The 25,994-nt window shown below is 35.1% G+C and overlaps 3 protein-coding genes across 4 annotated transcripts in view; 2 read left to right on the forward strand and 1 right to left on the reverse strand.

Moving 5' to 3' along the window:
• The first annotated feature begins 2,697 nt into the window (after positions 1–2,697).
• Positions 2,698–9,703, forward strand: LOC140135827 (uncharacterized). The gene is made up of 4 exons (XM_072157458.1): positions 2,698–3,852; positions 4,551–4,622; positions 5,641–5,730; positions 8,226–9,703. The coding sequence occupies exons 1-4, from the start codon at positions 3,064–3,066 to the stop codon at positions 8,274–8,276; spliced, it is 1,002 nt and encodes a 333-aa protein (XP_072013559.1). The 5' UTR covers positions 2,698–3,063; the 3' UTR covers positions 8,277–9,703.
• A 792-nt stretch (positions 9,704–10,495) lies between these two features.
• LOC140135835 (uncharacterized) lies at positions 10,496–17,777 on the forward strand. Its single transcript, XM_072157469.1, has 4 exons — positions 10,496–11,668; positions 12,694–12,765; positions 14,596–14,685; positions 17,098–17,777. Exons 1-4 carry the CDS (start codon positions 10,559–10,561, stop codon positions 17,146–17,148), a joined length of 1,323 nt encoding a protein of 440 aa, XP_072013570.1. The 5' UTR covers positions 10,496–10,558; the 3' UTR covers positions 17,149–17,777.
• A 5,244-nt stretch (positions 17,778–23,021) lies between these two features.
• Positions 23,022–25,994, reverse strand: part of LOC140146062 (neuronal acetylcholine receptor subunit alpha-3-like) — a 141,307-nt gene continuing 138,334 nt past the window's right edge. The window contains exon 6 of one of the 2 annotated variants that reach the window (XM_072167807.1): positions 23,022–24,021. The gene's annotated coding sequence lies outside the window, so the exon portion shown is untranslated. The remainder of the gene's footprint in view (positions 24,022–25,994) is intronic. The other variant, XM_072167806.1, reaches the window with a different exon arrangement.

Raw genomic sequence — 25,994 nt, forward strand, 5'->3', positions numbered from 1 at the left:
AAGCAAAATATGGCAGGTAAATTATTTACTTTGCTCCCCTAAAAGGGGCAATAGTCCGTTAAAATAATGTCCTCTTTAAACAACATTTTAAGTGAGTTTTTAAAAAGGGTAAATAAATAAACCATTTGGGGATGTCCTGAAAGTCTTTGCAAATATAACCCTGAATACGTCAATGCAAACATTGTTAAACTGCCAAATAAATTCAAGGCAGTGAAGAAAGTGCGCGGTGTCATTCAGAAAAATACGGGAACATTAAAAAACAAAAACAAAAAAACAAAAAAAATCACGATCGCCGCTGGTCTCAAGAATGTTCGCAATTCGTACATCGAAGTTCACTTTTCAAAGTACGAACTGCAGTCAGGATGACAAAAGCGAATGATATGGAACTGGGCTGTGAAAATTTAAAAAAATGCGAAATCGCGACAAGAATAGGGGCCCTTTTGAGCTAGAATACATCGTCGTTGGGCAGGAAAAACCTCATATTATGTAAATTCAAAGGTCAAATGCAGCAAAACCTCATATGTAAAAAGTGGGCCCAGTACTAAAACCTTATTATGTGTTTTAGTCACCTCAATTTCAATCAGAAATGACAGCGAATGAAGCAAATGAAGGATTTCGCCTCTGCATAACTAAAACTACAAAAAAGGCTGCTTTTTGCGTAATAAACTGAACTGTTTTAACCAATTGAATATATGAATACAAAAGCCACCTAAGTCCATACTTTGGCCAAATTGAGTTAAGCATGGGAAATTGTTGCTATACATAGGCCTGTCATATGCATGAAAGAACAACTCAAATTCATCCTCTGTGTCTATTGGGCATGTGAAAAATAGCATGTATGAAAGAATCACCCAATTCCATGATTTGAGTCTTGTAACACATTGATTGAAATCCAGTATGTATAAAAGTCCACTTGTAACACATTCATTGCTAGAGAATGACTTTTGAACAAAAAATGGGTTTAATAAAGGAAAGTGTGTGGTTTATATTACATGGCAGAATGCTTATCAACATTATACATACCTGTGTGCTTTATTTTGTACTATCTTACTAGTGGTAATCTCATTCTAACATTGTTGTCTTTGTATATGATTCAAAAAACCACCTAAGTCCAAAATTTAAAATGAACCCCACGAAGTCCCTGAAATGCTAATCGTCATACCTAATACAGGTTAATCCACTCATTTGCACGTAAAACTTACCATATTGACCAGGTAAATCTAACTGAAGGAATTAAAATGATACACGGGTTTTTCTCTCAAAATATTTTCGCATGGACTTAGGTGGCTTTTGTATTCATGTATTCAATTGTTCATTGATTGTGTCTATTTTAAATTTCAACACGAATTTGAATATATGAGGTTTTGTCATTGGCCCTTTTTACTACACTAGGAGGTTTGGATTTAAGAGGTCAAATGCACATATGAGGTTTTTCCCTGCCCAGCGACGTCATATAAGACTAACACCACATCTATATCGTATGTCATAATACAACATCAATTTAAAGAAAAATGCAAATGTTCGTCATATTTCGGCACAAAAAATAAATGACACGGACATAAACATCAACCACCTTACGGGCATGCAGCAGGCATTCTTCCAGCTAAATCGACCAATTTCAAGGGGTGCCCATTGTCTAGTATTATATAGGGTCCACAACGTATAAGTCGAAATGTTTTTTTTACAAAATGCAAAAATGTAAAACGATATGTATAGCCCTATTTGTTTTACCAATGTGCACCAATTGATAGCGTCATTGCGTTCAGTCACAGTGGTTAATCGTGTAAGAAAACATGCCGTTTTAAAATTGCACCTGAGTCCATAGCATTCAGGTTTTCTTTAAGAAACACATGGATTGGCCTGGCGTACTGTATTGTTTGAGAGTAAACTCTATGGACTCAGATGCCACATTTTCACTGTTTAAAACGGTCTCTTTTTTATATAAATAACCCATTGTGACTGAACGTAGTGACGTGTGACGCTATAATTTGGCCCATATCTGTAAAATAGATAAGGCTACACATATCTTTTTTACACATTTGCATTTCGTCAAAATTTTTTATTTATTTATTAGTATTTAGGGGGAACTTATAAGTTGTGGACCATGTGTGTGAATAATACATATTTAGTAAATACGCATTGATGATGGCGTAATTTGATAAGGATTATGGGGTAAATCTCATAATTCCGTGTGTTTATACCCCAGATATCGTCAATTGACGTCACATCGACGAGGACATCGACTTATCGGGTCTAACACAAGGAATTATGGGATTGAAGAAAAAGCGTCAATTGCCTCTTGAACCTGAAATAAGTACAAAGATATTAAGCACCGTAATTATACCACGGTAATGATACAACACCATTTTCAAGCATAAAGTTAATTCATCCGTAAATCAAGCAAACAATAATGAAGCTATTCACGAGTCAGCAATATCTATATTAGCTGTCAGGTTTTAACTGGTTTTTCCAAACCTTTTTGTTTCAATTAGCTAATGGTTATGACTGTCACGTTGCGGGTAAGTAAACAATCGATTCTTTTATCCAGTAGCCAATCATGCGTACAATGCAATAAATACTGTGTGCGTATTAAAGTGGTCAGCTTTTTAAGCGGCAAGTAGCACTTTTCCTTGTTATTGGATCAAGCACACATTGTCCTTGTGAGATAAAAAAGAAATATAAAAAAAAAACAAGCTCACATTTTCGTCATATTTTCGTTTTGCACCTTTCATCAATTTGCAACATGGCAAACCATCGTGTACCAAACGACTTTGTAGTAGTTGAATTGGCACAACTGTCAACTGTCACTAAAAATCACACTCCAAAAGACTTCGTATCAATTGATATGACGCATGTGTCACCTGTCGCAAAAGGGAAGGTGGATAAAGATACACAGCTTCGTGATGTTAACTTACGCCATGAATTTCGCCACATGTTTCGCATGATGGGTCTGTTTGGATTATACTTCACACCACAAAATGGCGAAAACAGGAGAATACCGGAAACTGCAGAGGCTTTCTTTTGCGAGCACATCAATTTTATTGTCTGTTTGTTCAATTGTTGATGACCCTGAACGCGGCGAAGTCAACTACAGGCTTATGGTATGTGGAAGACAGGTTACTAGTAATGCAGATGACGGCTAGTGCTTGGTACGTCCTTTGTGCTACCAATGCTGCCACATTGTACTATGTCTGCAGTACAGACAAGCTACCCGAGTTCTTCAACGCATGGCAGAAATATTATCAGTCAGCATTCAAGAGTCGAACGTTTGGCACTTGTGCTGCAAGTGTAAACCGAAGAAAAACTCTTATCCTTGTTGGGGCTATATGTTTCATTCTATCAAATTCTTTGTTTACAGCTTTTTCGAGATTTGGGCCAGTAGAATCACTTCAAAACGATACTTATTTTCTGGTGGCCCCAACAATCGAACCAGTTCTCGTGTGGGAAGTATTCGCCATGTTTTCAATGATATCTGCTTCTGCTGCGTTTGTTCTGCCTTCCGCGTTACTGCTTATTTTTTGCTCGATCATTGCATTTCAATTTTACATGTTCACGAAGAGATTTCACAACTGTATGACAAAGGAAAGCAGGTTTAAAGGATGTTTAATGTCTCTCCGTCGCCAACATCAATACCTCTCCAAGGCCGTGTTTCTTCTTGATGAAACCTTCAGCTTTTATCTTGCCGTAAATTTTGGGGCTGTGATATTTGTAGCCTGTTTTCTGATGTACCAACTTGTTGTAGCTCAAAGTTACAAAAGTACAATGACAACATTGCTGACTCTCTTCTGGTTTGGCACGGCGTCAATGACATTTGCTCTAATCGGAGTGCTTACGGCTCAAGTTCCCGAAAAGGTAAGAATAACCGTAAATTAAAAGACTTCAAGTTGTTTCTATGTTTTCTCTGTGTGTATGTGTTTGTAAACACCTAATTCTGAAATATTGTAATCGCAACCGTGGACATACACATAACCCTCCTTGGACTGTAAGTGCGATAGGGTAATAATAATGTACACATCTTATTTACAGATGACTAACGTTTCATGACATTGTGTGCAAACTGTATGTAGGTAGATATGGGTATGTGAGGATGAGTTAGGACGTATTTTAGGTAGTGTTGAATTATTTGAGCTAGTTAGGTAAAACTGTATCAAATGTTTAATTAGGTTGGTCCAATTTTAGCCTTTTCGTACGTGTACTTTGATCAACTTAAATTAAATTTTGCTCAACAAAATTTACCGTTACATAGCTACTCAACACTGTTAGATTAAAGCCTCAAATCAATCTAATCAATAATGCGACCAGGACACTCTAAAAAAAGGGATTTAAAAATAAATACTTTCTAATCTATTAGATTAAATATCTTAACCATAAGTCAGATTATAATCCCCATATTTAATCTTAGAAATTTGGGGAGTACTATCGTATAAGAGACACAATAGATACACGACAAAGGTTAAACATAGTGTGCTCCATTTATTACAATGAAAATAATACCAATATTTTGTATAGCACCTTGCTCATAGTAACAATATAAAACATTTCGTATACAGGCACATGATATCGCCAACTATATTCATGACATTGGTGTTTTTGGATTTAAAGAACACGAAGAGGTAACACAGGTAAGAAAGAAAGAAGAAAGAATCAAGAAACGAGGCACTGGAATTTCTTATTGTGATCGCCCACTATTCCTAAATTATTATGCAACAGAATTAGTTAATATATTTTGTAGGTAAACATGTTGTCTAGCAGTACAATATTGCATCTTGAGCTTGAGCATAAATGGACCCATTGTCAAACGATTGGAGCCCTATTCGAGTTGAAAGCCAATACACCCCAATGGAAGACATGGCATGAATCTTAAATCCAGGGAGTGTGAGTGTACATCCCCCTGTGTTGGAGATTAAGGTCATGTATTTCATAGGTGTGTGGATTCCAACTGGAATAACCCATTTGTGGGTATCGCATTATTTCACTGCATATATTGGTGTAGATTATTCATCCAGTAGTTCAAAAGATTATTTTGTAAATTAAATCTAATACTGGAACTTAAATTTGCAACTAACTTTGCTACGTTGCGTCCGAAAACATCGGACTTCGTGAGGCATCTGATTGATGATGTTGTGACGTCAGACGAAGTGCGATGTTTTCGGACGCAACGTAGAGGAAAAAAAGCTATAAGAATTTTTTTGTTACGGTTACTGCTGTCTTGTGATAGACGACATGTAGGAACCAATGAAATTCAGCACTAAGAAGCTAAGCCACAGCCACTGACTAAGGTCCGTTCAAATGCGGTGGTAGTATGAACGGACCTTTAACATGTATTTAACTTTATTGTGATATCGCAATGCAGTAGTTTGCAGTACGGTGCAGTGCGGCAACGCAGCGCAAATGCGGTGGTAGTATGAACGGACCCAAAGATTGCAAAATAATATTTCGCATTGTTTTATTAGTCTTGACTACCTATTTATTTTGGACCTCCAAATCGAATCACCATGCATAATAGCGACTGTATTCGTTTGTATTAATCAGAAGATTTCGCTTTACGTATCCTTTAAAGTATTCCGATATTTCAATCTGCAATGTAATATAAATTATCATAGATTTTTTAATTACCTTTTCTCTCCTTCCTTATCGCAGATGAGTATGTTCATGGCGAAATTAAACGGAGCGCCGATTTCCTTGACTCTATGGGGCATCGTCCCTCTTACTAAGGAATTCCTGTTGACGGTACGTTGAGTCATTGTGGTTACTGATAAGATAAGTAACGTAACAAAAATTGAACAAAGTCATCAGGTTTGGCGATACATATATAAATTTCATCAGTATTGTCTTATAAACAAAACAGAATATTGATTAATGACAACTTCTTTTATTTTTCTATGTTCTATCTGTTTGTCACTTCTGTCTTGTCTATCTTAAGGCCCGGTCACACTATGACGGACGATAAGCAACGAAAGGTGACGAACGTGAAAATCACAAAATGTTGACGGCAAAGCGACGACAAAAAGAGGAAAAACAAGATTCGGTGACGAGTGGGAACGACCTTTAGCGACAACACGACGGCAAGGGACGAAAGGATGCGACAGGAAACGGAGACTACCGACCAAATCCGGACGTTGTATGGGCGATGAGTGATGAAGTCTCGACGGAGCCCGACAACAAGCAACGAGGTCAGACGGCTGGCAGCGGATTTGCTTGCGGCAAGGAACGGCAGCTGACGGTGGATTGCGGTGATGATGACGTGACTCAGCAGCCGACATCAATGCATGTGTGTGTGCGGGTCGTATAGTCCCCTTTGGCGTTCCCACTCTTCACAACGTTCTGATCATCCACTCAAAAATATCAATATCAATAATAATCAAAAATATTAACATCAATATCAACAATAATCAAAAATAGTAAAATCAATATCAATAATAATCCAAACTATTAATATCTATATCAATAATAATCAGGATTATTCACATCAATATCAATAATAATCAAAAATATTACACATATCAATAATAAACAAAAATAGTAAAATCAATATCAATAATAATTCAAACTATTAATATCTGTTTCAATAATAATCAAAAATAGCAACATCAATATCAATAGTAATAAAAAATATTACACATATCAATAATAATAATAAAAAAATTATATAAATATCAATAATAATCAAAAATAGTAAAAGCAATATCAATAATAATCTAAACTATTAATATCTATATCAATAATAATCAAAAATATTAATATCGATATCAATAATAATCAAAAATATTACTCATATCAATAATATTCAAAAAATATTACACATATCAATAATAATCAAAACTATTCATATCTTTATCAATAATAATCAAAAATATTACCATCTATATCAATAATAATCAAAAATATTATCATGAATATCAATTATTACAATCAAAGATATTAATATCAATATCAATTAGGCCTATTATAATCAAAGATATTAATATCAATATCAATAATAATAAAAAATATTACACATAACAAAAATAATCAAAAAAATTAATATAAATATCAATAGGAATCAAAATATGAAAATCAAAGATATTAATATCAATATCAATTAGGCCTATTATAATCAAAGATATTAATATCAATATCAATAATAATAAAAAATATTACACATAACAAAAATAATCAAAACAATTAATATAAATATCAATAATAATCAGAAATATTAATATTTTTGATTATTATTGATATTATTTTCTTTTTATATGAACTTTGAAATTGCATCGTGCCGGGTAGTCTATTGAAATCGAAGTGACGTTTGCCAACGACTACCAACGAAATTGTGACGACCTCAAAACGACTAGACACGGCTTCGCACGGTATGGAAACGTCAAAGAAATGAGGGTTGCGGTCTCCAACGAAATTTGAATGGAATCACGACTAATTCTTTTGCCGTCACAAAATTTTCAACATGTTGAAAATTTGCCGACGAACGCGACGAATAATTGCGGCCGTCTGCGGTCGCTAACGGATTCGTCAGCGACAACTAACGGCCACGGTTGTTTGATGTATATAGAAGTGGCTTCATTATTAAGAAAATGCAAACTATAGATGGCGCTATTTATCATAAGTCATATTTCTTAATTTGCAAGGGTTAGGCAATCAATACTGCCATTTAAACAGAATAGGTGAAACAAGCAACAAAGAAATTTTATAAGCATATTTCATCAAAAAATAAAAGGAATTATTTTTATTAAAAGCCTGAAAGAGTAATTTCCAGTATCTAAATAGCGCCACCTATCTTGTCATAAATAGGTACATTTTATATCCGAAAAAGCTTTAAAAATGCTGTGAAAGTGAATAATTGTGTAAATAAGGGGAAATTAAAGTTGAAAATGACTCAAATGCATCTGTATACATTAGTATGATACAGCTTTAAGCTGTTTAAGCCTAACAATTGGGTTGTATATGATGTTTTGTTTGAAAAACTAATAAATGATCCCATCAAACAGCTGTGCGGCGGCAACACACGATGAGTGGCGGTAAATTCAAAATTGCAATTCGCAGCTTAACGTCGCTTGCCGTTCACCCCTATTCGTCACAGTGTTACCGGGCCTTTATATAGTTCTGCTCTCGTTTTTGTGTGTGTGTGTGTTTGTTTTTTGTTGGTTTTTTTCATGTTGGTTCTTTTCATCTTTTCAGTGCGTCAAGTATCATGTAATATAGAAAAACAATCTATTTTGTTTATATTTCAGGTTGTGGGTGTTTACATCACATATTTTGCTCTAGTAGCACAATCATTCTGAAACACTGAAGCCGTTTATTATTGCTAAGCTCGCTTAGTTTTCTCCGTTGGACAGTTATTTTATTTGGGTCAAAGATAATCATCTTTTTCCGCTCTGAAATTGGATGAACAAGTATCCCAACATTTCCGAAACCACCTTTACGAACAGTTAACATGTGGGTGTTTGGATTTACTAACGCTTATCGGTTACTCGGACTATATTTTGCGCAATATTTTAATACGGTACCTTAATAAAATATTTATCAATCTTTTCATTTTTTAAAGCCTAAATAATGATACATGTAAGAAAACCTAGTTTTGACTAAGGAAAGTTGTACGGTATAGAATGGCAACGAAATAATCAAACAGGTGCAAAGCGAGGACAGAACCGCTACGCTAACCCACACCACCACACCCTTAAAAGGAAAACCTGCTCCGATTTTAACGAGACTGTAAATAATTCAGGCTTTGCTTTAATATGACATGCATTTATCCTAATTCCGACGTGTCCATGGATCATACATACATTTTTGCTGCAACTTCTCATTTTGTTATTTATACGAAAATAGTATTGTGCTTTGCCATAAACCATAAAGATAAACTAAAAACACCTACAGTAAGCCAAAAAATTAAGGTACCAGTTATGTTTACCCCCTGTATATCCTAAACAAAGACAGACATGACATAATTGGACCCAGCAGCCAATAGCTGCATCTTTTAGCTCGAATTTAAGACCTCATTCGTTGAAATTGTTCAAGAAATAAAGACACGACGATCCAAAACCCCCAAAGAGGTGTCAATTTAAAAGTTTCAGTTTCCGCCATTGCATGCGCTATTGATTCGCGAACAAGGGAACTAACGCCGCGCTTCCATTGATTAGCACGTTAAAACTAGCGTCATGCTTTCATTGATTAGAACACAAAAGTGCAACTTTTGATTTCGTCTCTTCAGTAGGTTTTAGGTCACCGTTTCTTTAATTCTCAACCAAGTTCAACAAATAAGGTCTTGAATCAGAGTTAAGGGTTCAGGTATTAGCTGCTTGTTTTAATTTTGACATATTTGTCTTTAATTAGGATATACAGGGGTGAACACAACTGGTACCTTAATTTTTTGGCTTACTGTATATCATCATAGGATGAATACGATAATAATTATGATAATGGTGATGATGACGACGACGATAATGATTTTGTTTACTTTCACAGGCCGTTGAATTCATTACTTAAGCGTGTTTATGCTCAGAAATTTATTTACTTTGCTCTAACCTGCAAGCTCATTAATCTATTAAAATAATGACAACTTCATATTAATTACTGCTTCTTCTTTTAAGAATATAGTTCAAATAGATTTTGGACAAACGAACGGACCCGTGAAGCCAAAAGGGTTTTAAAGGTTGAACCATACACAAGATACGCTAAACCGTCCGAGTATATTATTCGGGTAATTTTATTGCACCCCTGTATCTGGCACTTTTCTTTAGGGTAAAAAGTTTTAGATGCAGTGGATTTGACGTAAATAAATTCTAAGATCTGTCAATGTATCCTGTAAATAGTTTCCAAATAAACGTTACCTATAATGGGTCCCCGAATTAAAGGTAAATAAATTGACCATTTCGGTATTTCCCGAAATCCTTTGCGAGTTTAACCCAGAATACATCATCATTGATGAACACAACGTTACAGTCCAGTAAACATGTGCGCATCAACGTAGATACAGGTAATCGAATCTCGATCTACTCCCCTAAATCTGTATCACGTGCTGAATACGGAATGAATCGCAAATATTTAGGGCCCTAGATCGAGATGAAGGTTATTGCGACGTACTTTGCAAAGAATTCTGGGAATTGCCGTTTATAACAATTGCTTAATGAGACTAATATAAGAACATCGATATTGAACAACGCTAATAAAAATAAAGCACATGGTGATTATATGAAATAGTCCAAGCATAAAGGTAGTTCATCCGTGAATCAACATTATTGACGAAACAGACAAAAAGCTAAATCGTCATGAGTCAGCAAAACCTATATTATTGCTCAGTTGTTTTTTTCAAAACCGTTTGAATCAAATGGTTAATGACTGTCACGTTCCTATTATATGGACAATTTAACATCCAGTTATTTTAACCAGTAGCCATTCATGTGTCAAATGCAATCAATATTATATAGGTATAGCCAGAATACCTAATATCGTCCATATAGCGCTATCCCGCAATATTGAATCAAATAGAGGTAATCTTGTCTGTATTCAGTGTCAGTGGAAAATCAGGAACATTATTTGTTACCTTACACCTTTCATTTCTTGCATGACAGACATTCGTGTGCCAAACGACTTTGTAGCAGTTGCCATGGCACAACTGTCAACTGTGCCACAAAATCACACTCCAAAAGACTTCGTAGCAATTGACATGACGCATGTGTCAACTGTCACAAACGGAAACCTGAATAAGGAAACACAGGATCGTGATGTAAACTTACGCCATGAATTTCGCCACATATTTCGCCTGATGGGTCTATTTGGACTATACTTTACTCCACAAAAATGGCGAAAACAAAATGATACTGGAAGCTGCAGAGGCTTTCTTCTGAGATCACATCAATTTTATTGTTTGTTCGTTCAATTGCTGATGGTCCTGAACGGAGCGAAGTCTATTACAGGTTTGTGGTATGTGGAAAGCAGGTTACTAGCAATGCAGATAACTGCGGGCGCTTGGTACGTTCTTTGTGCTGCCAATGCTGCCATATTATACTATATCTGCAGCACAGACAAACTGCCAGAGTTTTTCAACGTATGGCAAACTTATTGCCAGCCATCATCCAGGAGTCGAATGTTTGGTACTTGTGCTGCTAGTGTAAACCGAAGAAAAACTCTTCTCTTTGTTTGGGCTATAGGTTTTATTCTATCAAACTCTTTGTTTACAATTTTTTCGAGATTTGGACCAATAGAATCACTGCAAAATGATACCCATTTTCTGGTGGCTGCAACACCTGAACCAGTTCTGGTGTGGGAGGTAACCGCCATGTTTTCAATGATATCTGCTTCTGCTGCGTTTGTTCTGCCTACAGCGTTACTGCTTACTTTTTGTTCTATCATTACGTTTCAATTTTGCGTGTTCACGAAGAGATTTCGAGACTGTATGACAAAGGAAACCAGATTTAAGGGGTGTTTAATGTCTCTCCGTCGCCAACATCAATACCTTTCAAAAGCTGTGTTTCTTCTTGATGACACGTTCAGCTTTTATCTTGCTGTAAATTTTGGGGCTTTGTTAGTTGTAGCCTGTTTCCTGATGTACCAACTTGTTGTGGCTCAAAACTACAGAAATACAATGACGACACTGCTGACTGTCTTCTGGCTTGGCATGACGTCGATGAAATTTGCTCTAATCGGAGTGCTTACGGCTCAAGTTCCCGAAAAGGTATAGATAATCTTTATTTAAGGGCTTTATGTAGTTGTTCTTTTTTGTTTGTGTGTATGTTTGTAAACACCTGCAAACTGTGAAAACATACGGAACTGGTAGGTGCAAGAGGTTGCAAATAGTATGTAATTATATTCTGCCTTGAGAGGTTATGCTTAAAACTATAAGCCCGAGGTCACGTTTGTTCGATAGCATATAAAACTACGTCATTTTTAACAAAAGGTGAACACTGATGGCGCTATTTATTTTATATCGTGTTTTCATTTTTACAAGGGGTAGACACTGGTATAATGGCATTAAACATGAGAAATTGTCAAAAATAATTTTATCATGAAATGTTAGGAAAAGAAACAAAAATGTATGTTAAAGGAATTGGAAGTGTATGTACATATTAAGTGTGATAACTGTTGGTATTGTCCAGGTCTAGAGTTGAAAATTGTATAATGTTTTGTCAGAAAATTTAATAAATGATCATATTAAACAACCGTGTGAGATCAATAGTACTATTTTCCTAAGGAGCGCAGCCCGAAGGAAAATATTACTGCTGATATCACCATAGTGATATAACAGTTGATAAAACCATAGTTGTAACCAGAACCTCGATTAAAAGCAGCATATATACTCGTACTTCATTATTATCTTTTCATTGATTTGCAAGGGGAAAACTCACAATGTACAAATGTACAGGGATGTGTGGAATGTTTTTACTTATAATGGTATCAGTGGGTAGAAGATACACAGAGCTATAATGTAGTATATTGGTATACAAATTAGGGGTGTGCAACAACCCCCACCCTTCGTAGTCTGTTTACACAACAAGGCTCTAGAGTTTGAGGGTTAATTAAAGGCCAAATAGCAACACTTGCCCAGGGTCGCAGTGATTGTGATCGGAGGGTGTTGATGCAGATGATGCTGATCTTTTTATCATCAAAATGACAGCCATTTTCCTAGACATGCTAGAAGAAAATATTTGTATAGCACTTTGTGTTACTCAAAATAACTATCTACTGTTTTTTCATATACAGGCACACGATATCACCAACTATATTCATGACATTGGTGTTTTTGGATTTAAAGGACACGAAGAGGTAACGCAGGTAAGAAACAAGAATCACACAAAGAAACGAACAATTTCTTACGTTATCGCGCACTATCCTAAATATCATTATGCAATCATTTAATACCAACTGAAAGTACAAAACAGCAGCTAATATTAATTAAAGGACGTTAATTCGAGCCCTTTTGTGATTGGGTTATTCCAGCTACAATTCACACACCCCAAATAAACCATTCTCACTATTTTTTACACGAACTTTAGAGTAATTTTAGTTATTGATCGAAAGGAATTTGGGATCAGTTTAACATGCCAAATAAAAATTAACCATGCTATAACATTTCTTAACTACCACTTATTAAATCAACTTTAAATCAACAAAAAGCCCTGTGAAAGAAATGAAAACAACATGTCATACATCAGGCTGTGGCACTATCAATTAGTAAGTTTTTAGCGGGTTCACCGTCGAGCAGGCTCAGAACTGTCAAGCTTTCATCAGGAGTAGCTCTGACTTCTTCAAGACAAAGTACCAAATAATGAGACATGTAGGCCGCCCCTTGATTACTGATGGCTCAGCATGAAAAGAGCCATTCACTGAAGAGAGTCCCTTGTCAACAGAGAACAAACAGACCTCGCCTAAAACGTTTGGTGGCTCTGAAAAGAGCCTTTCGCTGAAGACTGCCCCTTGTCTACAGAGAACGATCAGACCTCGCTTATCTACTGATGCAACTGCAGAGAGTTGCCAGTACCTCTTTGTGTGATTATTAAATACATGAATAGGCTGCCCTGAGGGCGGTGATCATAGACTGACGTCAGATGATCATTTTGCAACGAGTGGGTACGTTTTAATATTAATAATTTATTATCATTGTGGCCTACGCGTACGCCACGAGCAAGATCGTAGTGATCGCGTATCGAACTAAGATCTCATCACGTACACGATCGTGGTGATCGAACTAAGGACGAAACGGTTAACCCTAACACTAGTTGATTGCCCGGGTTGATTGTCTAGTTCTTATACACTGATAGTAGCGTTACTGTATATAGTACATTTAAGAGACTTAAAATGTTTAATAGACCGATCTTCTGGTGACTTGGACTGCAGTGGCACAGGTCCTGCAGTGGCGTAACTAGCGGGGACAGAGGGGGGCAACGTGCCCCGGACGCTACCATTAAGGGGCGCCAAATTGCCCAATTCAGCATCGATTCTGCGCCCCTCCAAGCGACGAAAGTCAAAATTTTCGCGCGCTTCGCGCCCATTTCAACACAAAATCAATTGAAAGAACATTTTAAGACCGATATTCAACTTCTAGTAACCAAAATTAATTAGTGATAGGCCTTATTTGTCCAAAATTTCGCGCGCTCCGCGTGCAATTGTTTCAAAGATGGAAGGGGGGGGGGGGCATTACGTGTCCTTGGCCCTGGACGCCGCAACCCTAGCTACACCACTGCTCGCTTCTAAGATATTCTTCGGTGGGGAGGGGGGGGGTGTAGGGACGCCAATTTTGTTTCTTGCCCCGGGCGCTACCAACCCTAGTTACGCCACTGAGGTCCTGGTCTCGTAGTCTGTAGGTCGGTGATTCGAGTCTTCAAATCCAGTTAGGCTACATAATGAAACTCAACTGGAGCATTTTATAAATTGGAAATATGTTCCTATTATATTATTGTCTCGCAGCTGTTCTGTAAAGTATAACGACAAATTGTGGTCTAGAACAATAAATGGTGATTGGTGGTACAATATAGCGTTTTCTTTCGAAGGAGATTGGGGGCAGCTTAACATATCCTATAAAGCGTTACGACATTTAAATTTGCCAATGTAATATAAATTATTGTAGGTTTTTTTTATAGTATTTTATTTTCTTCCTTACCGCAGATGAATATGTTCATGGCTAAATTAAATGGTTCGTCAATTTCATTGACTCTATGGGGCATCGTCCCTCTTACTAAGGAATTCGTGTTGACAGTAAGTTGGGAAATTACGGGTAGGCCCTATTATAAATTAAGAAACAACGTAAAACTTCTCTTTCCACGCTTTTTCTCTCTTTCTCCCGTATTTATATATCTATATTAATTTGTTTATTTTTTTTAAAAACTTTTCTATGTCATGCCCTCTGCTGTTTGTCTCTTGTCTGTGTTATTCTGTCATTCGTCTTTCTTTCCCCTTTTTAGTGAGAAATTATGGTAACTTGCCATTTGGTTTAATATATTTCGTCAACAGCCAACTATTCTAAACCAACGAGATCTATATCATAACGTTCAATAATCATTTTGTCCAATAACCAATTGGTCCGATTTAGATCGATCAAAAACCATTTAGTGTAATGACAATAAGCTAAAACCATTTAGTCCAATAACCATTTGGTAAAATACCTATCTGGTCTATAACCATTGAGTCCGATAGCCATTTGGGCTCATGTCCATCTGGTTACAAACCATTTAGTCTAACATGCATTTAGTCAACTAACCAATTTAGTTCCCCAAATACATTTTAGGAATAATGCACACAATTTGCGGTGTTGGTATTTCCTCTTTCCTAACATTAATTTTTCCAGGTGATTTTCAACCAGAAATCCTTGATTTTTACCGTCCACAGTTCCGAAAGACCCCCTCTTTTTCATGCGATTTAAAACAGACCAAACAATATTAGACTTAATGAACATTATACTATACGGTCCACAACTTATAAGTTCCCCCTAATACATTTTAGAATAAGTCTAAAAATATTTTACGTAATGTAAAAATGTAAAAATGTATAGCCCTATCTTTCTATACGGTCCACAACTTATAAGTTCCCCCTAATACATTTTAGAATAAGTCTAAAAATATTTTACGTAATGTAAAAATGTAAAAACGTATAGCCCTATCTTTCTGCAATTAAGGCATGGTTAAATGTAAACAAATTGTTTCTTAATACTGATAAGACAAATGTTATGCTCATTGGTAGTGAGCCTAAGTTGCGTAATGATAAATGCTCTGCTTTTTCAGTTTCCATTGATGATTGTCAACTTGTAAGAGTTCATAGTGCCAAATGTCTAGGTGTAAAGATAGATTCTAAATTGCTTTGGCACGATCATGTTAATTCAGTCATACAGAAATTATTTTGTAAAATAGGACTCTTGAGACGTCTAAAAACATTTCTTGACGTTCGCACTCTTAATGTTTTATATAAGGCTCTTATCCAACCGCAGGTCGACTATTGCAGTGTAGTTTGGTTTGGTCGCTTCAATGAAGATGTACGTAAATTATGTGTTTTACAAAAGCGATGTGCTAGAATAATATTGCGTGCCAACTACCTTACGTCTTCTGATATAATGTTTCCTATATTAGGATGGGAATCACTTCCAAATCGTGCAATGTATTTCAAATCCCTGTTAATGTTTAAATGTCTTAACGATATATCACCACAGTACCTTATCAACAGGTTTTCTTATGTACATGAAAAGCATAATGTGAACACCAGACAAGCTGCGTCCAATTTATTGGCTCTACCGCCTTGCACAAATGGTTATGACACTGGGTACTTTAAATCATCTTTTTCATACAGTGGGGTTGAGGTTTGGAATAAACTGAGTAATGATGTAAGAAGTTCAATAAATGTGCAGACTTTCACGCAAAGATTCAAGTCTTAAATAAAAATTGAGCATGTACTTGTTAATGATGTATTTCAATTTTACTTTGAAAATTGTATATATTTCTGTATTTTAATTTTGTATCTAATATTTGTATATTTTATATAAATTGCATGTTGAAAATTGTTGCCTTTTAATGTTATGTAAATGTATTGCAGGGCCCCATGTAAGACCAGCTATCGGCTGAATCAGGCTACCCTGGATAAATATGAATAAAATAAATAAATAAATAAATTTGTTTTACACATGTGGACCAATTTATAGCGTCACACGTTATTGCGTTCAGTCACAATGGTTAATTGTGTAAGACAATAGGCCGTTTTAAAAGTTGCATCTGAGTCCTTAGCAGTCAGGTATTCTTTAACAAACACATGAATAGACCTGCTCTACTGTATTGTTTGAGAGCTGACTCCTATGGACTCAGGTGCAGCTTTTAACACTGTTTAAAACGGTCTCTTGTTTACATAATGAACCATTGTGACTGAACGTAATGACGTGTGACGCTATAATTTGTTCCATAATTATGTGTAAAACAAATACGGCTACCCATACCTTTTTACACGTTTGCATTTTCTCAAATATTTTTCGATTTATTTTAAAAATTATTTAGGGGAACTTATAAGTTGTGGACCCTATATATGATTATTAGGCTATATAGACAGAGTGTCATAATTCGCAGTTCCAAGTACCATGTAGTGTGGATATGACGTTGCATAAGTTAACAATCTATTTGGGTTTTATTTCAGGTTGTCGGAGTTTACATCACATACTTTGCTCTGGTAGCGCAATCATTCTGAGACACGGAAGCCGGGATTGCTCACATAAATTTCTCAACTGGGCAGTAATTTCATTTAAAAGTCATTGAAAATCATCAGGTAGCGCTTAACATGTCAACATTGTCCAAATCATATACAGTATGTACAATAAAGGGTAGATTCCAAGTTTGGTGTGCACAAGAGTCCGTTTTCTGTAATTTTAGATATCAGTGATGACGACAACAACAATAATAACAACAACAACAACAAGAAACCCGAACGAAAGTGTCGATTCTAAATTGCATTTTCATATTTGGTGTGGCAGGCCCATTGATTTACACACACTATGAGTGGTACATAGTAAATCATACTCAATCAGACAATCAATCAGGAAATCAATCAATCAATCAATCAATCAATCAATCAATCAATCAATCAATCAATTCATCAATCAATTCATCAATCAATAAATCAATCAAAAGTTTTGGCCTGGTATGGTAAACATGGACGGAATTTGAAAATTGCATTTTGTAAATCTGTACCTCCATTGCTTATTATATCATAAGTTAATGGTTTTTGTAACAGTTACTATCACTGATATCTCAAATTACAGAAAACACCCTTCCACATATTGTGGTTACCTTGATTTTCAGAATATATCCTTACATTGGTTGTAGGATTATGCTACAAACTGGTACCTTTTTTATTGCACTGACAGTATTGTATTGTTTATATACTGCGCCAAAAATATCCTTACACTTGGAAAAATAATCACAATTTCAAAACTGAACAATATTGGGGTAAATTTGTTTTTTAATAGATGCACTATCTAAGCTTGTACATTGTACATAAGCTTGTACAAAACATTGAATCCAATGTGACCTCTAGAAGTAAAGTTACAAGTAATTGAATAGAAGAAGGTTCAGTTTTAAAAGTGACAAACTGGCCTATACAAGGCGCAAAAAGATTCCAATAAGATCAACAAAGAGACAACACAAAGCAGTATTTATTTAGTTTTTACTTCTCTGTACTTTTTTCCTATCATTTTATTAGTCAGTTCTTTTGTTTCAATTGTTTTATTCCTTTTCTTTTAAATGTAAGGCACGCATAAATTAGCCTTTCACCATTCTCAAAACAGAGTTTTGAATAGGCCAGTTTGTCACTTTTTAAAATTGAACCTTCGTCTAATCAAATACTTGTAGCTTTGCTTCTTGAAGTCACATTGGATTCAATAGTGTGTCACAATGTGCCGCATCAAATTAAACAAATAAATTTACCCAATATGGTTTAGTTTCAGAATTAGGATTTTTCTTCCAAGTGTAAGGATACTTTTTTTGGTGCAGTATATAGGTTGTATATAATGTTGGGTGTTAGGTGTTGGGTGATTTCCATAATGTCAATTGGCATTTTTGCTATGTCGAATATCTACCATATATCTTTCTACGGACAAACACACTTTAAAACACAAGCCGAAATGGTTCTGAAAAATGATAAAATAGGTCGTTGCTTGAAACATCAACAATAGCCATCGAGTCACGAAAACACCAATATTTCGATATTGATGTATCATAATACATTTAAATAACCCCTGTATGTAGAGGATGAAATAAACATGGGTCAGAATTCTGTCCATGAACTCGTACAAGAAATTGATAGTTTTTGTTTTAATATGTAAGATACTGAATGAAATAAAGACAATCTATATCAAAAATGGATATGCACATTGTTTTATTGACTTGTTTATACGTGTACGCAAACTCGCAACACAATTGTCGCTTTCACTTAGTAATTTATGTCCTGTTTCCCAAACATCGTCATGCTTACTAAATTGAATACAAAATTGAAATACTTGCAGAGAGTACATAAGTAAAATATGAGTAAGGCTAAAATAATAGTCTTTAGACTATCAGGTTTCAGATGCACTATGACATTTAGGCCTGTAATGTTCATTTTTTTGAAATAAACAATTTTTTCAGGTGGCTATGTGCATCAATTTTGAGGACATATTTGATAATAGCCTACGTTTGTCGGCAAACACCTACTCAATAAATCACCACACCCCCACACATACACCCACATAGAATGGGTGTCACATATCAGACTGTATCCAAATGATTGTTTTTGACACATGAATCATGTCCCAGATAGTATCAAATATATACAATTTCATTTACAGATACTGTCCATCTATTTAAGGGTTCGGATAGCGACATTTGCCCATTTTGTGGGACCTGAGAGCACATCAGACACACCACATTGCATTCTGAACACGAGGAATGTCATTCTGATATCAAATAATTTAGATTTTTGAAATTTTGAATACAATATTTTATGGCAAATTATTCAAAATTGATATGTTTGATATTTAACAGTCATCGAAGTAAAAGTCTAATGATATGTACTTAAAGCGTATGTAGCTGGGAGGAAAGGCCGACCATCATTTAAATATTTTGACCTTTCGTATTAAAGATATATGTTTAATTTCCAATTCACCAATAATTTTTAGGTCTTTTGAAAAAAAAAGAGTGTCAATCTTTAATACGAAAGGTTGAAATTGTCAAAAGGTTGTGGGCTTTTTAGCAACAAAATGCATTGGCTAGAAAGCAATTGCTCTGCCATGGAGAATACATTCAGCTTTACTGTCACGAGTCACTTTTTGCGTTTAGTACGTAAGACTGTCTCTCCCTCATTGTATTAACCAGTGTACCAAATTGCACACAAGAGACAATACTAGATGAACGACCGTGGAACTGGTACATACATGAAGAGTACGTGTGACCAAGTGGATAAAGCGCCCAACTCATAATCCATAGGTTGCGAGTTCGAACCCCACTTGTGCCAACGTGTTGTGTCCTTGAGCAAGGCACTTTATTCTCATTGCCTACATATTGTGGGGTGGGGTTGGATGTTTGTATAGTTGTTTGTTTCAATGTTGCAATATTGGCACTGATTAAGCTGCTGCCTGCAAATTGCATTGTTTCTGTTTAGGTGTGATTAATGTTAATTCTAGCAATTTGACCTGCGGGTCACCATAAACATGATAAATCCTTGTTTTTTAAGATGTCACATGATGGAGATGTAGCCAATTGGTTCTCTTGATTGGCATACAATTCACATCACGTGTTCATGTATGGCGTTCACATTTGTTCATCTACTCCCCATTCCAGAAAAATTAGAGTAAAATAACTCCAAATTCCAATTGAAACGGCTCAATCCTAATTATCCTAATTATTCATGTAGTAGTTAACAAAATAAAATACTACTTCCCTATTTGGCTAAATTTATAAATTATGTACCCAAACTTTAATTTTTATTGTGGTTTTAACACGCTGTGACAATCAAGTCTAATTTCAAAAAATTTTGGAAAAGACATGTTTTGTTCTAATCATCAATCATTTAATTAAAGTAAAACAAAAAAGTGAACATCAGAGCAAAATTTGGCATTTTCAAGTCTTTTTTGTGATTTTTGTGACTTGATTGTCAAAAACATGCCCAAAATGCACGTTTTTGTTCGTTTTATTCCAACAATTAGTAAAATAGTGAATTTTTCCTTTATCTCCAGCTAGTACTAAATTAATGATTAGGATTGAGCCATGCTTCATTTGCCAGAACTTGATAATATTTCTTAATAAATGAAAAAATAGTGTTGAATTTTCTGGATGGGGAGTTAGTGGTGTGTATTGATTCGGGTATATAATGAGAATCGGGTCATGCCACAGTTGTCGTTCATTTTAATAATAACTTATTTCGGCAATGTTTTAGTGATGTATTCATGACATTTACATCAAATACCCAAAATCCCAAATAGGTTGATCGCAAATTGACATTACATTCACTACTGAGTATAAAATCGGATTGACGCGTTTTCACTTTCGCAGAAATTTGTAACCTTGAAACAGAAAGCGTAGAAGCCATTACGTCGTAATGTACCTACCCAGCAAACACAAAAACGTTTTTAAAACGTTTTAAATAAGTTAATATTTTGGGTTTTGGTTTAGGTAAAAACGTTTTAATAACATTAAAATGTCGGGTTATATAAAGGTCATGAAATCGTTTTGAAACGTTTTGTATAAAAACACACTACAACAATATTTTTAAAATGTTTTCGAAATGTCATTGTAAACTATTTTTGCAAACATTTTCGGCCAAATATTTTGTCAACACTTAAATAACATTATGTTAAAATATTTGCACCCAGCAAAAACAGAAATGTTCTTAAAATGTTTTTTTCAAAACCTTTTAACAACATTTAAATGTCAGGTTATATAAAGGTCGTGAAAACATTTTAAAAACATTATTGTAAATATTTTGGCAAAATATTTTTTCAACCCTAAAATAACATTCTGTTTAGAATGATTTTTACCAAGTTTTTGGAATGTTATTAAAACGTTTTTATACCCTTTATATAACCCAACATTTAAATGTTTTCTGTAAAACATTTGTGTTTGCTGTGCAGTAAATTACCAAAAATGTTATTTAATGTTATGAAAACGTTTTATACCATTAATGTACCCTTTATATAACCCGACATTTAAACGTTTTCTGACAACCTTTTATAACCTTTTGCGAATGATGTCGAAAACGTTTTGTGTTTGCTGGGTACGCACTGTCTTTATGAACATGACGAAACCGTAGCAAATATATAGTGTGTAGCGTGAAGGTTTAAGAGTAAAGGTACCGATGAATTAACTTGACTTGACATCAAAGCCCTCCCTACTAGAGGCAAGCTTCCCTTTAAATATTTTAACCGATGTCTTCGTTGCATGCATGCCATATCTGTTGAGTACCAATTCGGCGCATTAAACAGGGAACTTGTGCACAACTATTGGCATATTCCAGTTGAAAACCAAACATATTTTATGGAATACATGACACACAGGGAGTGTAAACTTCAAATGGAGTCACCTATTCAGGTAACCCCATTTGATATTCACGCTCCCTGTGTGGAATATTAAGGTTGTGTCTTCCATAGGATGTGTGTGGATTTTAAACTAGAGGAAATCTTCCCTTTAAATATTTTAACCGATGTCTTCGTTGCCTGCATGCCATATCTGTTGAGACGCAATTTGACGCATTAAAAAGAGAACCCGCACAACTTAATTGGCATTTTAACATGGTTCCAGTCCTAACAAACAACATACAAACTCAATAAAGGGAATAAATCATTTATATGTGACCTGTTCCCACGAAAGTTGGTGGCTTTGAGACTTACAAATGGTTGAGTTGCTATTCATGGCTTGAAGACACCTGTACATGTATTATAGTTAGTGGTATGTATTTCGTGAATTGGGACATAACATGCCGAGTATTCAATTCTGTCACCATTCACATGCTACTGCCAATAAATGTCTTCAAACAAAGGACATCAACTCAACCAACGTCTCCAAACTCCCAACTTGCGACATTACGCTCATTTCGTGGTAGAAGTCACACATATCCCTGTTATCCCACATTTAGAATAATGTACAATTACCTTTATGTATTCTTTTGTAAACATGGGATGCTGTGTATTTACTCCAGAGTACTGAATAACCGCATAATTTGTTTATTTTCATGCGACACCTATTATTGGATGATGACTATGTTGTAATATTCGTTCGAAAATATATTTTGTTCCTTATATCCCAGCAAACACAAAAACGTTTTAAAAACGTTATAAATAAGTTAATGTTATTGTAAACTATTTTCGCAAACTTTTTTTGCCAAATATTTGGTCAACACTTAAATAACATTATGTTAAAATATTTGCACTCAGCAAGCACAGAAATGTTCTTAAAATATTTTATTCAAAAGGTTTTAATAACATTTAAATGTCAGGTTATATAAAGGTCATGAAAACGTTTTTAAAACGTTATTGCAAATATTTTGGGCAAACATTTTTCGCAAAATATTTTTCAACCCCAAAATAACATTCTGTTTAGAATGTTTTGTATCAAGTTTTCAAAAATGTTTTTGGAATTTTATTAAAACGTTTTTATACCCTTTATATAACCCGACATTTAAACGTTTTCTGTAAAACATTTTGTGTTTGTTGGGCAGTAGATTATCAAAAAATGTTTTGAAATGTTATAAAAACGTTTTATACCCTTAATATACCCTTTATATAACCCGACATTTAAACATTTTCTGACAACCTTTTATAACCTTTTGCGAATGATGTCGATGTTTGCTGGGATCTTAATGTTAACATTAGATAAGCACACCCGATGAAGAAAATGTCACGTCAAGTAAACGGGAATTAATAGTAACAGAGAAAGAAGGCCTGATTTTATGTAAATTACATCAATGACGTCACACAAATAATAAATTTGGTATGGGCTTATTAAATCGATCGGAGTTGTACACTGCAAATATATTCGTTAATGTAAAAAACAATGTGCTTTTACTGCTCATGTTAATCATGTTCATCATGAGCACCCTCCTCTTGGAGACTATTTTGTATTATTATAAATTCCACCATAACATAAGCCAGTACAATACATGTTGCTATTAATAAAATGTAGCCAAAACATTTATCAAATACCAAAGCCAATTCTTTCCAGTCTTTCAAAATATTATCACGCGGAGACACAAATTTTTCATCTGAGTTTCTTCTATCCATTATCTGGATCATTTCTTGTTGCATAGCGCCCTCGCCTTCTATATAAAAATCATTGGACGTTGATGGTGCTGTTTCATATTCACAAATAGTGTCCATTTGGATGGCGTCTTGGTCGGATGGCATATCGTATTTATCTGTATCAAGAGGCACAGCTAGGATAGCGGATGGAAGAAAACAAGAAAGATAACGCCTGGCAAATTCTTTTAGTTTGCTGGGCACACGTTTGGTTTTATTCGTGTGGAATATGGCGAGGACGGTTACGGTGACTGTAATTGATAAACAACTGATGGTAATCATTGCCATGAAGTAGGTTCCTGTCAAAGATAAAACAAAGCAAGACAATGCAATTAAATACTATCTGTAACACAATGGATATTTATTTAAAGAAACTAAGCCCAGGTTAATATAAACAGACCCTATTAACCTTGTCTTGTACCGACCTACTTTGACCATGTTGACTACTTAAACAATGTTTACAAAAAGAGATTGTTACTTTTTGTACAGTGTACACGCTTAAGGGGGTACTACACCCCTTGGTAAATTTGTGACTATTTTTGCATTTTTCTCCAAAAAAACACACTGGTAACAAAAGTTATGTATATTATAGGGGCAAGGAATCCAATTACTACACTGGACTTTCAGTGACTCAAGACAATCTGTACATTATTTATGATAAGAAAAGAGGTATCGATAGAATGTATCTCATTTCTAAACATATATTGAACCACTTGTCTTGAATCACTGAAATTTCAGTAAAGTAATTGGATTCCTTGACAAAATGTATTTTGATAGGCAGCTATTTAGCCTATAACAAATAGCTTTTTTTTATATAGCGCTTATCATGATGAACAGTGAAAATTAACTTGCTAACTGTATGTAGAACATCCGTAAGTCGGATTAAGTTTATGTTCGAACATTAGCATATCTCTGATCTATGCGTTGGGTTCGGGGTTGTGTTGATGTGATGAATTCGAATCGAGTTTGCAAATTAATCGTTTTCTAGCATTATCTTAGACTTGTTGGATTCTCTCTTCGTAATACCAAATGCACTTTTGTATGAAGTGATTTTTGTTGTTTGTTGTAGTAACTATAGTGTCAGGTAATGTCCTCATGTATTGTAAAGTGTCTCACTGCGTACAATGGGAAAACTTGTCATAAAGTTTACATGCAATGAATTGATTGTATCAGTAGTGTCCGTGTGGAACAGTATCGACCACTTGCCTCGAAGACCTTTTAATAGATTAATAAAATGAGTTGGCAATTACAGTTTCATTGATAAGCTGAAGAAGATACAATATATAATTAAAGCAATTATTCGTGGCAACTTAAGTTATATTATATCTGATATCCCCCATCCCCGATATGACCAGTTTACAGCCACGGGTTGTGAGGAACCCGCTACATCAGATGACCTTGATCAGCTCAGCTTTCCAGGAGGTGACCTTTGCCTGATATAATCGGGTGTCAATTTTGAACGTTGGTAACAGGTGTCATGCCGGAACCATTTGGGTCATGGTATGATTGAATGAGTTATTACAGCCTTCTGTTTAACTACAACGTTGGTAAAATACAGTGCGAAATTTTGCCCAATTTTGTTGAAATATGCAGCCCAATCAGCCCAAACAAATGTTGTAGAGTTGTAGAGTCATAAATTCTACATTTTGTAGAATATTATTTGAACAACAAATTAATAAAAGACGTCCCCAGCCAATGAGTCTAGAAGTTTACAGGAGTGTAGCGTAATGAGTGTGGGTAAACGATTAACACTAACCACCAAAACGCACTTAGCTATCAGCCCCAACTTATCTCGTGCCAATTACAATATCGTTTATTCAATTGTTTGTAATATGTTTTAGCTAGGTTCCCTGAAAACCCTCATTCTGTAGCCTCCCTCGTGGGAATTTGATACAGTAAGACGTCAATTCCTTCAAACGAAATAACTGTATCGATTCAGCCATAGCCCAGAGTGTGTTTGTCCCCTAGCAGAACTTTGAGATCGAGAAACTTGACCGTAACTATCTGACCAGCATTACTGATCGATAAGGCAAAATTCCTCGGAGATTTTCCATGTGGGGTATTATAATTATAACAACAAAAAACACAATGCACGCGAACAAGGACCTTTAAATAGGAACTAAATATATATTTAATAGATGTGTAGAAATGCATTCAAAGACGCTCACAGAAGCGCAGTCATGATTATGTTTTATTCCTTATTCTATTTTAATGTCTTGTATTTAATTTGAATATAAAGAGTAGCGGCTTGTTGTATTTTTAATTTGAATAT

Source organism: Amphiura filiformis, chromosome 2 (genome assembly GCF_039555335.1).
Source record: "Amphiura filiformis chromosome 2, Afil_fr2py, whole genome shotgun sequence".
Taxonomy (NCBI): Eukaryota; Metazoa; Echinodermata; class Ophiuroidea; order Amphilepidida; family Amphiuridae; genus Amphiura; species Amphiura filiformis.

Bases quoted from the DNA above. Each gene is read 5' to 3' on its own strand.
- LOC140135827 (XM_072157458.1), top strand. From the start codon at position 3,064: ATGACCCTGAACGCGGCGAAGTCAACTACAGGCTTATGGTATGTGGAA. The intron at 3,853-4,550 runs GTAAGAATAACC...TTTCGTATACAG, and splicing joins CGGCTCAAGTTCCCGAAAAG to GCACATGATATCGCCAACTA. The intron at 5,731-8,225 runs GTACGTTGAGTC...TTTATATTTCAG, and splicing joins CTAAGGAATTCCTGTTGACG to GTTGTGGGTGTTTACATCAC.
- LOC140135835 (XM_072157469.1), top strand. From the start codon at position 10,559: ATGACAGACATTCGTGTGCCAAACGACTTTGTAGCAGTTGCCATGGCA. The intron at 12,766-14,595 runs GTAAGAAACAAG...TCCTTACCGCAG, and splicing joins GACACGAAGAGGTAACGCAG to ATGAATATGTTCATGGCTAA. The intron at 14,686-17,097 runs GTAAGTTGGGAA...GTTTTATTTCAG, and splicing joins CTAAGGAATTCGTGTTGACA to GTTGTCGGAGTTTACATCAC.